The sequence below is a fragment of the Rhynchophorus ferrugineus genome, unplaced genomic scaffold (assembly GCF_030347505.1).
Source record: "Rhynchophorus ferrugineus isolate W39M unplaced genomic scaffold, kcgeb_rfMv2 rfM3, whole genome shotgun sequence".
In the NCBI taxonomy this organism is placed as follows: Eukaryota; Metazoa; Arthropoda; class Insecta; order Coleoptera; family Curculionidae; genus Rhynchophorus; species Rhynchophorus ferrugineus.
This window is the reverse complement of record NW_027472582.1, coordinates 65,855,750-65,872,398: the sequence shown is the minus strand read 5'-3', so window position 1 is coordinate 65,872,398 and position 16,649 is coordinate 65,855,750. Positions and strand designations below refer to the sequence as shown.

At 31.6% G+C, this 16,649-nt stretch overlaps 1 protein-coding gene across 4 annotated transcripts in view; it reads right to left on the bottom strand.

The window, feature by feature from the left end:
* The window catches only part of Ccapr2 (cardioacceleratory peptide receptor 2), a 121,968-nt gene that overhangs the window by 40,960 nt on the left and 64,359 nt on the right, over nt 1-16,649 (bottom strand). For all 4 annotated transcript variants that reach the window (XM_076399201.1, XM_076399202.1, XM_076399199.1 and 1 more), the window contains exon 3: nt 864-999. In XM_076399201.1, coding sequence (XP_076255316.1) covers nt 864-999 — 136 coding nt within the window. The remainder of the gene's footprint in view (nt 1-863; nt 1,000-16,649) is intronic.

Below are 16,649 nucleotides of genomic sequence, written 5' to 3'. Positions count from 1 at the left end.
TTTTCTTGTTTAAAATATTTATTAATAATTTGTCGCACATATGTCGCACATATTCAGGCTGGAATTAGCAATCGTTATATTTATGGTGCAAAACTAGTCTTTTCCTCCAAATCCAAAAGCGACTATTATGGAGAAACGAACCAAAGCATAGTGAAAGTAACTAAGAAAAATACAGTGAATACAAGAAATATCAAAATTTCAGCATTTGGTTAGAATGTATGATGGAGAAGGACTTTTAACTGTTTTACAGATATAGCAAATATATTAGGGAGAATGCAGTAATTAAGTCTAAATTTATCAACAAATGTGTTTACAGGCAGAAACAAAAGAAACTAGGGAAAATTACAATAATATCAAAATGACTTTTCAAGCAAACACTGTAACGAAGGCAATAAGAACTAAACGTAAAAAGGTAAATAATCACTCGAATGAAAGTACTTGGATATACAATTGTTAGTTAGGTCGATTAGTCTTCCAAGGGATACCACTACATAAAAAACGAGCCTAGAACTTTTCCTCTTAAGTGCTGTGGAAAAGGGTTCAATGTAAATATAATAAAATAAAACTTCATTTTACAAACTTTTGTAACTGTATAATTAACTGTAGTTTAAGTCGTTAGATAATATTTGCATTAGATGTACTATAATAATATAATATAAATCATATTTGATAATGTTATTTTGTTTCATTATTTTATATAGATTAGGATTTTGTTATATGCCAAGTTCAAAATGACCTAAAATACATAGTAGTTGCGGCAACATTGCTACGTTTCGCCCTCATAAATTTAGAAGACGCGAGTTCGCTCTTTTATTGAACGGATTATACATTAAATTAATAATAATAATTGATATTAAACTCACCTGCTATAGCCAATTGTCGTATGAAAAAGTTCATTCTTGACTTGCGTTTTTTACTGACGCATAATGTTATTAAAACGGCAGAATTCCCCACCACAATCACGGAGAAAAGAAACCACAGAATGGTAAATTGTTCAGTCTGAAACAAAAACACAATGAACGACTAGCGAATTAATCAAATTCCTTCTAGCGTACTTTTTTTTCGTCCACTTAATAAATATGTCTTTTGAAAACAGCGAGTTTTTGTGCATTTTCTCTTATTTTCCATTTCAACAGCGCTACCGACTCAAACTCATTGTCGGCAACTATAAAAGTTTTTGATAAATGAGCAAAACGAAACGAAAGGAAACAGGGAAGTAGGTAATTTATATTCGAATAATCGCGAAAGTGGAAAACATCCTTTACTATAATTTCAGTGAGAAGAACTTGAATAAAACAATAATACGTTTCAAAACATCTAATAGATAATTATCGACCATTATTTACTAACTTTATTATTTAACATTTTCTCTCTCTTATCACTTCAAATTTGAAAATATTATGTAAATGCTTTATGTTATTAAGTATATGTTTTAGAATACAATTGTTTTTGATAAGTATAGTGTAAATAGCACAGTCCTGGATGATGCTTTTATAACATTCACCGCTTGTTTAGTCAGTACTGACCTTCAAAAAAAAGTTATTAAAATTTCATGATATTCTACTCATAAGTTACTTTCTACTTTTGTTATTTTCAAAACAGTGGATCAAGAAAACTTCTGTGTTTTAATTTTACACTCCTTCTTGGTGGGATAAATATTCTTCAAGCGAATAAATGGCTTGTAAACTATTATAAGGATTCTGCTCCATCAGAAAAAATAAAAAAACGTTTGTTTTCTGACTTCAAGCATGGTCGTAGACCCATCGATTATGGTCCAAACGAGATGGTAACACGAAAAAACGTCAGAAGAATCTACAAAATCGTTTTGAACGATCGAAAACTGATGTTGCGTGAGTTAGCTAATATCGTAAAGATTTTGCGTTTGCTTACCGTTGATCTAAAAACAAAAATGTGTTGATGATTCTGGACAGTGATTAGCCATGTTTAGACATAAAAGATCGGCATTTGTCGAGTTTTCGGATACTGCCCCAGGAAAACTAACCATCAAGGATTGGTATGTTAAGTTTAGACATAGTGAAATGGGCACCGAAGACGATAAATACAATTGACGCCCAAAAGGGGTTGTTACCGATGAAGACATTTAAAAAATCCACAAAATGATTTTGAATAACCATAAATCGAAATTGAATGAAATAGTAGATACTCCAAAGATATGAACTGAACGTGTACATCATATCATTCACGAATATTTGGGTATGAGAAAGCTCTGTGTAAAGTGGGTGCCGCGCGAGCTCACTTTTGGTCAAAAATAAAGACGAGTTGATTATTCAGAGACGTGTTTGAAGATAATCAAGCGTTTTTGCGTCGATATGTGACAAGGGGTGAAACATGGCTCCATCATTTCACTCCGAAGTCCAATCGACAATCATCCGAGTGGACTGCACACGATGAACCCGCGCCAAAGCGTGGGAAAACGCAACAGTCGGCTGGCAAGGTACCGAAAAGTTGGAGAGTCGCTATAATCGGTATATCACCCTTGAAGGGAATTATGTTGAATGAATGAAAACTAATTTTGCCAAAAAGATGTGTTTAACTATGGTAGGCCCGGGACTTTTCAATTGACCTGTTATATTAATAATTTATATAAAAGAGTATCTTCTTTTTATTGTATTTAAAATTAATATTACGTGTTAGTACTATTCAGGTCTGTATTTGAAATGTTCAATACATAATACATATTCGCGCTTCCTTGTACCAGTTTTACTTCGTTGGATTCCATAAAGTTCAAAGAATAGGGCGAACAAAATTATATTAGAAAAAAAGTAATATACGTGCTCTACATATCTTCTGTAACTTCACAAGTCCTCGAACTTGTAGAGAGAAAAACCTTTTTGGAGATTTATATGAATAAAAGTAAAATAATTTTGTAAAAACTTGAAAGGGTTAACAGAGGAAGGAAGTGGACAGTAACAAATTCTTAAATCCTGTCTAGAGAAACGTGGGTCTGCGGAAGACGAAAACTTACACAGCATAACGATGGAGACCGGTCCTCGAGATGTCGCCGTGTTTTCTCACAAGAAAAATAGACGCAGTTAATAAGGCGTTAAGTAAACAAGATCGAAAAGTTTCTGAAGTACAAAAACTGCCGTGCTTTTCAACTAAACACAACATTTCTAATAATAATTCCTATAATTTTTCATGAAATTCTACAATTATTTGTTTATAACTTTCGAAACAACTGTTAAATAGTAAATATTTTTAAATTAGTAGTATAAAATATACATGAACTTAATTAATAATAATTACAGCTTGCTTGATACATTTATATGAGAATTTGTGACGTGAAGATTTCCGGTTAAGATAGTTGATAATGATCAAGAAACACGACTAAACATCAATTTCCGAAGTTGTAATAGCTTGAGTTACTCGGGAAGCGTTCGAGCAAGTTACAGTTAAGAGTCAATAATGTGTAGAAAGCAACATTAAACTTCCACAAGATAAGTTTTAACCGTGTAGTTAATCAATTCGGTAGATGTTTTCATTATGTCTAAATTAACGTGCTATAATGGTAATAAATGAGAAATTAACTCATCTACTGTTTACTGGTTTTTTTAACATATATTTATTTAACGTATAATAGGCAAGGAATAAAAAATGTTTGCAAAATTATCACAAATATAAGTTTTTTATATTTATGGCTAATTTTTCTTGCTGTTTTAAGATTTACTCATACATTAAATTTTGTAAAAAAATTACCGAGCTTTCAGGAGTTTTGTGCACAATTCGTTAGTAGTAGAGCAAAAAAAAAACGATCAAGTGTAATGTTCAAAGGATCCTTGTATTGTCTTATCCTAGCATATTAGACTTGTGTCAGCAACCGTGAAAGTAAATCAAACAATGAAGCTACGAAGCGGTTTAAACCAGCTTGCTTCAGGATATAATAATATTCCAGCGTGTTTTCCAACGAACCGTTTGATTTCTTCCTTGCCTGTAGGAATTTCCAGGTCTCGATACTTCATTGCATACATACCAAGGTGCATCCACTGTGTTACGCAATACCTTATTCTGGAATGACTGAATCTTATTCACATTGCTATCCAGGGTAGAGTACCCTGATTGTAGATTAATATCTTGTAGTGAATTGGCATTTTGGATTTTCTTCATTTTCTTCAAATATAGATGTCGTAATTTTGTCGAGTCGAGGCACTACAGCTTGTATTTCTTTTAGTTTAAAATATTTTTCTTCTTGTTTAATTCTGAAGAGTCTATCGGAGATATACGATATTAATAACTCTATATATTTCCTTAGAAATATAATTTTTAATGTTTATATTAATCCTTGGTGCCAAGCTTTATCGAAACTTGTGCTATGTCTTAGGGAAATTGCAGAGAGATAAAAACTGGTTGCCAAGATAGATAGTGGTTGCCCAAGAGGTGAATATGTTAGCTTGTATGAAGGTAAAATGTGATCTAAATCGAGAATAATTTGTATTGAAACTCAAAATCATTAAATTCACTAATGTTTTTGTACGGAAATAACCAAGGGATTGGTTGGTTTTTAAAGATAAAAGGTCTAATTATGGTCAGATAGATCTACTGTTAATGTGGCCATCTAAAACATTTAACTTAATAACTTAATATTTATTATTATTATTGCTATAATAAGTAGCTGATTATAAATTGTAAGTAAGAATAGCCTTTTGTTAAATATAAAGGTTATTTTAAGCATTGTACCTAGTTTTTCTTACTATAATTCTATGTATAGCCAATAAGTATATTATAATAATTGAAACTTAAATAATTGAGTTCAGAATAATTTTAAAAAGCAACAGAGATAAGTTCTGCCTGAGTCATGGTAAATATATCAATTAATATAAGGTTCACGAGAAAGAAAGATAGTTTTCCGAATAGATGCATCGCAGTCTTAAGTGGCTTATCTATAGTAATATTTAGTTAATGAAACCATGCATTATAACATTCGTCAAAAGAAAGGTAAAGCTGTGAGCATAGGATATTCTAGACATAAAGGTAATGCCACTTGTTTACTCAGCCAAAAGTTACTGGTCATTATAATATCCGAAACATAATTCTTAAACATATTGAGTTAGACTGGCATAATTCATCTCACGGCATCCCCGAGAATATAAGACTGGACATCAGAAGAAGTTCGATAAGTGGCTTCCACATGAAAGTTCTCGAAATTCGTAAAATCATTAAATTGACTCCCACAAGAATGCTAAAAATAGCAGTTATAGAATTAAAAAAGAAATAGGCAAAATTCATTAGCAGGAAAAGCCTAGTATTCCACTACTTGTAAGACCAAGACTATAGACATCTTTATTGACTCAAAAAAACTGAAAAACTGAGGAAAATCGCCTGGGAAGTTTTGATATATCTGTCATATAATACAGACCTTTCCCTGTCTGGTTGATATTTGTTTCAATCTCTAGAAAATTCTGTTAGTCGTATAAAGCTGGTTTTAAAAGAAGTTTGCAAAAATCATGTTTTGTTTCTCGCTCAAAAATATTAGATATTTTATAGTGATGAAATTATAGTTTTACCCGAAAGGTGACAAAAGTCTGTCAATAAAAAATGACGCATATATCGATTAGTGTATACAATTTATACCAAACTATTAAAAGGTTTTGATTTAACATTTCCGATTTATTTAATTATTTAATAAATTTTTATTGAATCATGGTGATAAAGCACCAGTGACCATAAATTTAATTTACAAATAAAATGAGATCTGCTAAAATAAGTTTTCCTTGACCAGCGAAATTAAAAATAAACTGTCTGTTAAGAAACATACGGTTCTGATAACAGTTCGACAGACCATCAAGTGTACAAGAGAACAGTTTCTCTACTCCATTTGTTCTAATTGACTTTAAAACTATTAAAAGTTGTTTCGAGCAATAACGTGGCGCGAGTAATTGAAGCGTGAAGATTCCCATACAAAAGGCCCGGTAATGGCCAAGGCACCCGACAAAAGATCAATTTCCCAACTTGTAATGACTTGACTTACTTGAAAAGCCCTCGAATGAAATGAATGTTTCCGGTCAATAATGTGTAGGGACATAAATTGGAGTTTGATAAGGTAAGCTTTCCTTTTAATTGCTCTTTTATAGGTTCAACAGATTGATTCGATAGAATACTAGAACCGTTGTGAATGGATTATTTTTAAGTATCCTTTGGTTCTTGTGAATTCAGAGTTATTATGATAATTAGAGACTGCAATCTGGATTTGAGACGCCGAAAAAAATATAGATATAACGATATTTTTTTAATTTAAAGATTCAGTGTGGTTTTTGCATTTTAAATTAATGGTTTATTAGGTTTTCTGGTACATTTAAAGGTATTGTTTAAGGTTATCCGAAAGGTTCGTTAAAAATATTATATTTTTTAATAATATTAAAACAACATTAAAATTTTCTTGGCCTATATATAAATTTTTTGTTATAATATATTTTTTATTATTTTATTTAAAAAAAATTCGATATTATTCTCCTCAGTCGTATTTTGAATGCATTTTGAAAGACTTTTTTCGAAAAAGTCGCGATGCGATGAAAGTTGTTTAGCGTGCTTGTTATTACTATGGTATAATTCCCTTAATATGAACATTTTTCAACCACTTTTATCCATTTTTCTTGAACATTAATAAAGAGAAAGTAATACATCACAGCCTTTGATAATTAAAATAAATTATTTAAAAGATTAACTCTAGATGTCTTTTCGGAATTTGTTTCTTAATAAAGGAAGAGTACTGATGATGCTGTTCCACAAACAGCAGAATATTTCACTTGCTATATACCATATGAAGGTCTAAAGCTGTCTTTCTAGTCCAAATTGATTAAGCTCAGATGTTCTGGCTTGACTCCAGTTGTTCAATTCTTTATATGGCGGGCATTTCATGAAAAATAAAAAATATTAATATCCTGCCCCAAAAAGTCACATATTCATGTCTCGTTTTTCATCGTTTGTAGATTTGAGTGGCCAGAACAAATTCAGTTCGCATCAGCAAAAATTGCAGCGTTAGAAAACAACCGTAGAAACAACAACCTTCTCCTTCAAAAATGTATTATATAACACATATATGGGTCGAATACAAGTTTTTCAATAAACGTTCTCAGGTGACTATTGAACACCCCAAGATTAGTAAGAATTAGTCAGATTCATAGAAAGTCTGGAATCCCATCAGCAGCATAATTGTACAAGATATTCATATAAGATGAAAGCTACTTTAAATTCGATGTCATCCTCTTCAACAATGTCCAAACATGTTCATTGTTTGAAATATTACACTTGACAAATATTGCCTTTAAGATATTGAATCGTTTGTTGCTTATTCACATAAACTTCAACAGTAACAGTAACATCAAGACCTTGGCCACTTTCAAAAAATAGGGACAAATAATGTTTCCAGCATGAATATCACATCATACAGTTGTTTTTAGTGGATGCAATGATGTTTCATGGTTTAATTGAAGATTCTATGTTTCCAAAACTGATTTTTCTGTTTATTTACGTGGCCACTGAGAATATGGCTTCATTGCTCATTCAGACAGCCTTAGGATTATATTAGGGTACTCAACTCCTTGATCAGGATCTCTCGGTAGCAATTTTTGAGCCAATTGAATTTTGTACGGGAATAATTTGAAATAAATTTTTAAAATTCACCATGAACTGCGTGCAGAAATGTGTAACTGAGAACCACATCACTGAATTCATCTTTTTCATTTTTGTAGCATATATTTATCTATAATAAAATTTGGACATCTACACAACATAATGGTTAAAGCAAAACTGAACAAGATAGCGCGCAATCAAAATGGTAGTGGGACTTTTGCTCCACCTGTTATGAATGCACTCCATTTTATTCACAACCCGTTTATTACTATTACGTTTTCAGAACTGTATAGTTACATAATGCATATTGGGACCACTATTTTAACATATAGTAATCTATATCAATATTTTCTACCATAGACTATATTATTTAAATAAATTTAACAATCCATAAGTAAAGTAACATATGAAAGCTGAAACAATCTCTACGACAACAATCAAACAAGAGGCTTTTTGGAGTCGGTTAAAAGCTTTCCCGAAACTGGCGAACTTTTGCAGACACGGAAAGAGAAAGGAAAAACAAAAAGAAATAATATCGATTAAACTGACACCATCCAATCACTTCAGAAATGTGATTTGTTTGCTTACTGCTACCCCACCACAATTTTATCTTTATAGTCCGCGGAGGTTTATGAAGACTTTCAATTTCCAATCAGTTCAATAAATAGACAGCTAGATAGTTCCGAAATTGACAATAAATCCATAAAGATTCAAACCAAACTTTGATACCGGCTATAAATCATGTATTGCATATAGATAGCCGTTTTATGGCAATATGAAAACTAGTTTAAAATCTAAACTATATAAATTCAGTGTTCATATTTAATATTTTCTTGTTTGTTAAAAGTATTTATGTTATGACAAAATAGTATTGCAGTATTATTTTTTATATTTCATAATATAACTTCGTCTGATTATTTGATGATGCGAATATGCTATTTGAAATTTCTAATTATAATTATAATTATAATATATTTTATTTTATATATTTTTTTGTAGCTTTGACGGGTGTCGTCATTTCGCGACTATACAATATTACGGGGATGATATACAGGGGACAGGGACAAACATAAACTGTATATATAAAATTATAAATTAATAAATACATATAGATAATAATATAAACAAGGGGGCTGAAAGTATAAATAGTGTATATACAGTTTAAAAGTGGACACAAATACAGGATTACAAATACAACCATAACAAAGTAGAGGTTCTATTCAGATAGCACACATCATACCTAAGTGGTAATGGTGATTTGGTCAGAAAACCTAAACTTAGCATAAGCTAGATTCTATGGAGAAAACCGATTTCTCGTAGAGATTCAAGCAGTCTGTCTATATTTTCTTCTGTTAAGGCATTTCTAAAAATTAACATCCCACACTTAGTTCTAATTTGGATGAGCCGTGGACAGTCGTTCAATATGTGGTACACTGAAATGGGGATATGGCGTCAAAACTCACAGTGAGCAGACGGGCTCGAAGTCATCAAGTGACCGACAGGGAGAAACGGCGAGAAACGACAGTGGCCCTATCTTACTCGATTCAGAGCTACGGCATGGTGACGAAGGGTAGGAACGCGAAGCGAATAGGATACGGTCAGTATGGACCCAAATATCCGTGATGGGAAGGGGAGTGGATGTTGCCAATTTAGCCGCACTGTCCACGTGCTCATTTCCCGTCATACCAACGTGAGAAGGAATCCACAGTAAATTTGTTCTGATCCTATTCAGACAGAGGGTACGGATAATTGACAGTGAGTCGATGACCAGGGGATCGTTGAACTTCTGTTTCAGAGAACATTCGAGAGTATTTCGGGGGTCGGTCAGGATTAGCCAGTCTTTGAAGGATTATGTTGTGATGCAGGACAAAGCTTTGAATATCGCAAAGAATTCAGTGGTCAATACTGTAGCTTGAAACGGAAAGCCTGGTTGTCTACCACAAATGCACTGCCAAGCCCGCTACGAGATTTGGAGCCATCGGTATATATGTGCTTGCGGCCAGGGTAAGAGTGGAGAAGTACACAGAATGCATAACACTTTGTTCTGAATCCTTTGGAGGATGGATATGTTAGATTTGTTGTAGTTGTACTCCACAGTTCAATACTAGATGACCAAATGGGCCAAAGTATTTACTTATACAGCAAAACCTTGTTATCTAATGATAATTTAGATTTAGGCCCTATCAGCCAATATATTTGGTTTAGATTAAGCCCAAACTGTTTGTGTTTTTTCACTATAGGTTTTTTCCATGTCAAACGTCGATCAAAATGCATTCCCAGATATTTAACGTTGTCTGCTTGCGGAAGTTCATGATTATTCAGGTTTAGTGAGAGACCAGTTCTTCTACAAAGAGTGAATGTCACATGGGCAGATTTTGCCTCATTTGTTTTGATACGCCACGTTATCAACCACAATTCGACTTTGTTAAGTTTCTTTCTTTATGAAGTTGGAAGTTTCTTGTGGTCAGTAGGTCGGTAGGTCAGCTGTATATAATAGATATAACAATGAACCAAGAATACTTGGGACCTATGGTATTGAACTGTGGGGTACTACTAGTAAATCTAACATAGCTATCCTCCAGAAGTTCCAGAATAAAGTGTTACGAGTCATCGTCGATACCTCATATTACGTCTCTAACAAACTGATTGAGCGCGACATCCCCTTAGAACCCATAACGAGTGTGATTCAAAGTGTTACTGCGAAGTACTCTCAAAGACTATTAGTGCATCCCAATACACTCGCCAAACAGTTAAATGTGCGCAATGACAGTCTAGTGCATAGACTCAAACGCTATACGAACCTATCATAACTACCATACGAACTGATTAATAGACACATAGAGTGAGATTTAATAATCTTTAGAATAAATTAGGATAGACTTTAAAATAAGCTAGGATAGTATCTAAAAGAAGATTTAGATTATAAGTTGTACAGCAGATCACTTACTGAAGCGATCATCTATATGTCAGGATAACTATATTATTTAACGGAAATCATATAATAATACTTATTGCCCACGGGCAGATTGTTGAAGTCCTAAGAGAATAATAAAAAAAATATAGAAGCAAATACTATAACCTATATGTATATTCTGTGAGAAATAATATCAATATTATACAAGTATTTCAGAATAAAGTCCCCAGAAGTATTATGGATGCACCCATATATTATTGGAATAACTATCTACTGAGAAGATACTAAATTTTATGTTATTAGTAATTGGAAAGTTAGGCAGACTCTGGCTTAACTCTGATATAATTTTAACAATTCTGTATACTGTATAGGTAAAATATTGCTTAATTTAAAATTGAAATAGGAATTGAAAAGTCCCTCGTGCCAGATTAAAGCTTATCCCACATGTAGAAAAACGTCAGAACAAAGTCTTCTTTCTCCATATGACCATTCAATAATATCCGTAACCTATGAATTTTATATATATATATATATATATATATATATATATAAACGAGTAATGTTATTTCATTCCTAGGCCAGGCCTACTTAATATATTACTCTCGTATATTAAAAAAACGAACGCCATTCAAAATAATTGGTATTCTTTTTATCCACCCGGTGATGATAATCTCATAAATTTATGTAAATTTCCACCTTAAAATGCAAATGTTTCGAATACTATGAGAATGGAGTTCGTAAAATAAAAGATAAAATGGGAAAGTAAAAAATGCTGATGCTCCACTACCAGCTGAAACAAAATATGTATTCGTCCATTTTATTTTCGTACATAATAGTAAAAGAAAATATTCTATATGCTACATAATAAAATTCATCCGTTATTCCATCCGAACGATTACATCAATTTATACTGGATGGAGCTTGAACAATTGTTGACACCACAATCATATCATACGGATGAGTGAACAGAAGCAACTGTGAAAGAATAATAAGTAATTAGCAATGGAATGTTTCGAAATTCATAGCGAATCAAGTACAAAATATGTTAATTATTTGAAGTACGTAAAAATCTACTCTGTTATTTGCTAAGAATTGAGCATTTATTTTGAAAAAACGACAGTGTGGATTATCTTTCTTTCGGTTGTTAAACAAGCTTTGATTTCTAATTTCAATCGCTTTTCAGTTCCCTTTTGGTTACGTGCTTCCGGAATAATTTAGCTAATCAAGAAGATATGTTAACGCTGAATTGTTAATCGGTCCACTTTGCTGAAACAATTCATGGATAAAGCTTAGTGGGTTTCTGATACAAGCATCGTAGTTTAAGATGTAAGACTACCAAAGTTGCTGTGAACTAACCTAGTTTACTGAAATGTGGATAGAATGTTTCAATTTAGCTCAGTTGTTGAGCTGTGGACTAGTCAATACTGAAACTAAGAAAACTATTCCATACAGGCTATAGCTTGGTTATTAGCCGACTTCGAAAAAGGAGGAGGTTTTATGTTGGGCTGTATATATATTTTTTAATGAATGTTCGCCGATTTCTCAGTCCAATTATGGACCGATTTTCAAAATTATTTTTTTATTCGAAAGAGTACACTTCCGAGGTGGTCCCATCGGATCTGATGTGGGGAAAATCCACGGAAACCCTCAGATTTCAAAGGCAAAATTCTGAAAAACACCTGAAAATTTCTGATCCACTCCTTATACAATCCTGATTTAGTATCACTGCATCTGATTAATTGTTAAAATTCGCGTCAACATCAAAAAGCTCAAACATTTTACGTTGATAATATAATTAGCTCGAGAGTTTCTCAATATATTTGAAGATATATCTTTTATAAGCCATATTTAAAATAAATTTCGGCTTATAAATAGCGTTATAGTATACAAGTCACAGTTAAATCCGAATAGATATAGTGGGACACATCATTAGAGAGGAAATCATCATTTATTCGTATTACAAATGACAACGGTCTCAATACTGATATTTGCGAAGCACACCACGTAGATAAGTGTGGATTATTTCTTAAGCTGGCCATTTTAACAAATTGACCCGTGCGTGACGAGTAAGACTTCGTTATTTTCGAGTGTCCTCGTCCAATGGAGTTCTTCTTAAGCCTATTTAATGTTTCCACTACGTAATATTCAGCAAATTTCACCCTCAGACTTCCTATCAGTTATTTTTCATTATTTCCTCATATTGGACCACATAACCTTAATGTTTATATATTTTTTATTGTTTTTATATTGCATGTTGTTCCATTCAACAATGGGAGAGCATAAGAATGCAAAGAACTGTCTAATTTGGAATATTATATCGGAAAACTCTATATAATGTACGGATGTATGACATAATTTGTCAACAACCACTATTAGCAATTTTGCATCAGCATCAAACATTTTTAGACGACATCTTAAAAATTTATTTACGGATATTACGCCGATATATAAGGTGGTACAAAAGTCCCGCTACCATTTTGATTGCGCGCCATCTTGGTTATGTGACGTTTAGCCCAATTTTGGTTAAACCATTGTGTTGTGTAAGCATCAAAATCTTACTGTGGATAAACATAGGCCACAAGAAAGAGTAGATATAGTGACAATATTTATTTTATTAAAATTTTTCGTGCAAATTGATAAGGAGCGATAAAGCCCATTTTCTTCTTAGTGGCCACGTGAATAAACAGAACAGTCGGTTTTGGGGAACACATAATCCTCATGGAACATGTAGTTTCAGCAACATGGGGCCACAGCACACACAGCTCGTTCAACAAATTCAATTATTGAATGACGTTTTTCCACGAAGACTAATTTCGCGAAGTGACGATTTACCATGGCCAGTCAGATCTCCGGATTTAACAGCGCCAGACTTTTTCTTATGGGTTTTTTAAATCAAAAGTTTATGTGAATAAACCCCAAACGATTCAACATCTTAAAGACAATATTCGTCACGAAATTGAAGAAATTCAGATGTTGCGGGATGTCATGAAAATGCATTAAAAGTGCCGAAAGTTACATAGCGAATAGTAACTGTTTAGCCTATATAATTTTTCAATCATAACGAAAAAAAATGTAAAGAACAAATACATTTTTTATGGAAACCAAACTTACTTATCTTTTCTTCGAGCAAATTTATAGGCAATCAAAATAGTTTCGAGACTTTTGTCCCACCTTATATAAAAGAACAGATTTATAATAGTGCTATATCTTATTGCAAAAAACTTATAGAACAATCTGTTGCAGAAATATGCTGCCGCATTTTATGCAGGGAAGTACGAGCTCAATAATATCATAAAATATGTACAATAAATAACAGAAAACAAAGTTTCGAAATCAATGGACCCAACTGAAATGCACAACTGAGACAAATCGACTCTCCGTTTTCCAAAGATCCTTTGTTTGAATTGGCAAAAATTTTCATGGCGAAGTTGTTCCGAAACAGTGTGCAAACAGAAACTTAAGTTAAAAAGTTTCTGTCGTAAATACACTTGAATGTTTCTTTTCAGCTTTTTTAAAAATATTTTATTTTGAATTTGTAACAGTTTATGGGAAATAACTAAATATTCGAACGGAAAAACTGCATCCACGAAGATATAGATATATTATTTTTCAAAGAAAAATGATCAGAAAAAATGCAAATATAAATTGTACAGAAATTATGCACTTGGGAATAAAATGAAGTGGTAAGGAAACTGAAATAACTGATTGTTTCCAGCAGGATTATGAAAATAAGCATATAAATACCCAAAGAATCCTTCCTTGAAAGAAGAAGATATAATTTAGAGAGATTTATAATATTTATAGAAATTATTCTTGATTTTATTCATAATTGTTTTCTTTTTTTTTTGGAAAAACTGTTAATTACATGACAGAGCATTTTAAATAAAATTATTTATTTGCTTTTAACCTTACTTTGTATGATCACTAATTTAATTTTAGTACTAATACAAAAAGTAAGTAATAAGTAGTATTAATATTAAGCAGTAAGTAAAAGTAAGTAATATTAAGTATAATTATAAAGTTTAATTTAGTTAAAAAACACTTTTAAGTCAAACATTTTATTGCATTTATACCATTTTGATACATATTATTATAAAAAATGATGTAACTAAAAAACAGGCATATCAAGGAAGAAAAAATTATAATATTCGTTAAAGGGTTATTCTAGACTAGAAATTCGAAACAGTCGATTTTCGTTTCTTTCAAAGTTTTGAAGATTATCCTATTAAAATTTTAAAAAATAATTTGAATTTTGAAGAATTCTCTAAAGGGCATATTCTTAAAGAGTAGGGCCTTGAAAGTTTATAGAAAATTTTAGAATGTATATTAATTTTAAGTAATTTAACTAGAATACCCCATAAAGTTTCTTTTATATATTTTAAAGTCTCCTTCTTACCAAGAAGGGTTTATATATATATATATATATATATATATATATATATATATATACATATATATATATATATATATATATATATATATATATACTATTTACTATTTTATATATATATACTATTTCTACTATATAACGTGAACTCCGAATCACGGATAAGCCTACCGACTAACCAGTGACCAACTTGGATATAATATCAGAAGGCATCAGGTCTTACCTAGCCTAGCTACTAACACTCTTGAAGTTGCAAAGAATCCTTCCTTGAAACAAGAAGATATAATTTAGAGAGATTTATAATATTTATAGTAATTATTCTTGATTTTATTCATATTTGTTTTCTTTTTTGGAATAATTACTAATTACATGACAGAGGAAGAATTCTCTATATGGCATATTCTTAAAGAGTTGGGCCTTGAAAGTTTATAGAAATTTTTAGAATTTATATTAATTTTAAGTAATTTAACTAGAATACCCCATAAAGTTTGTTTTATATATTTTAAAGTCTCCTTCTTACCAAGAAGGGTTTATATATATATATATACATATATATATATATATATATATATATATATATATATATATATACTATTTACTATTTTATATATATACTATTTCTACTATATAACGTGAACTCCGAATCACGGATAAGCCTACCGACTAACCAGTGACCAACTTGGATATAATACCAGAAGGCATCAGGTCTTACCTAGCCTAGCTACTAACACTCTTGAAGTTGCAAAGGATCTTTCCTTGAAACAAGAAAATATAATTTAGAGAGATTTATAATATTTATAGTAATTATTCTTGATTTTATTCATATTTGTTTTCTTTTTTGGAATAACTACTAATTACATGACAGAGGAAGAATTCTCTAAAGGGCATATTCTTAAAGGGTTGGGCCTTGAAAGTTTATTGAAATTTTTAGAATTTATATTAATTTTAAGTAATTAAATGATACCCCCTTAAAGTTTTTTTATATATTTTTTAAAGTCTCCTTTTTACCAAGGAGGGTTGATTTATATTTATATTTATACTAGTTCTACTATTTAACGTGGACTCCGAACCACGGTACCCGGCATTAAGCCTACCGACTGGCGAGTGACCAACTTAGAGATAATACCGGAAGTCATCCTTAATGTCATCGGCCTTACCTAGCCTGGCTACTGACGTGACTGGGATTATTAGTCCTTGTCCAGCGGATTATCGCAACAATAGGAGGATCGTTCTATCACTACTGCGCTAACCAGGCCTAAACTAATAAATTTTACGGGACTACAATGACAAATATACCTTTTTTATTGAATCTGTAAATAATGCACTTATATATAATCTATATTATGATGTCATAAATAACTATGATATATATTTGATAATAGTATCAACTTCCCCATCTAAAATAAAGCATTGGTTTCTCGCAGTCGATGCTCTTCGAATAAACGATCCAGATGAACCTTATAGACAGTGATATATTAGGATCTAAAATTTGAAAGAAATATTATTAATCATTCCAATATATTTTTCTCGATCTTTCCGCCAATAAATTTAGTGCAAATACAGGGGGGATCATTCATCAAAAAATCTAATCTCTTTAAGTGAGATTATTAACTGACATGTTGACTTTTTTATTATCTGTCACTAAAAATAAAAAAGTAAATCTTAAAATGGATTAGACGTTATGCTGTCGCAGTTTGACGTGCTTCTTTTGTTATTGCATTTTTATGTTATCTAACCACTTGATTGTGAAATCAATCATTT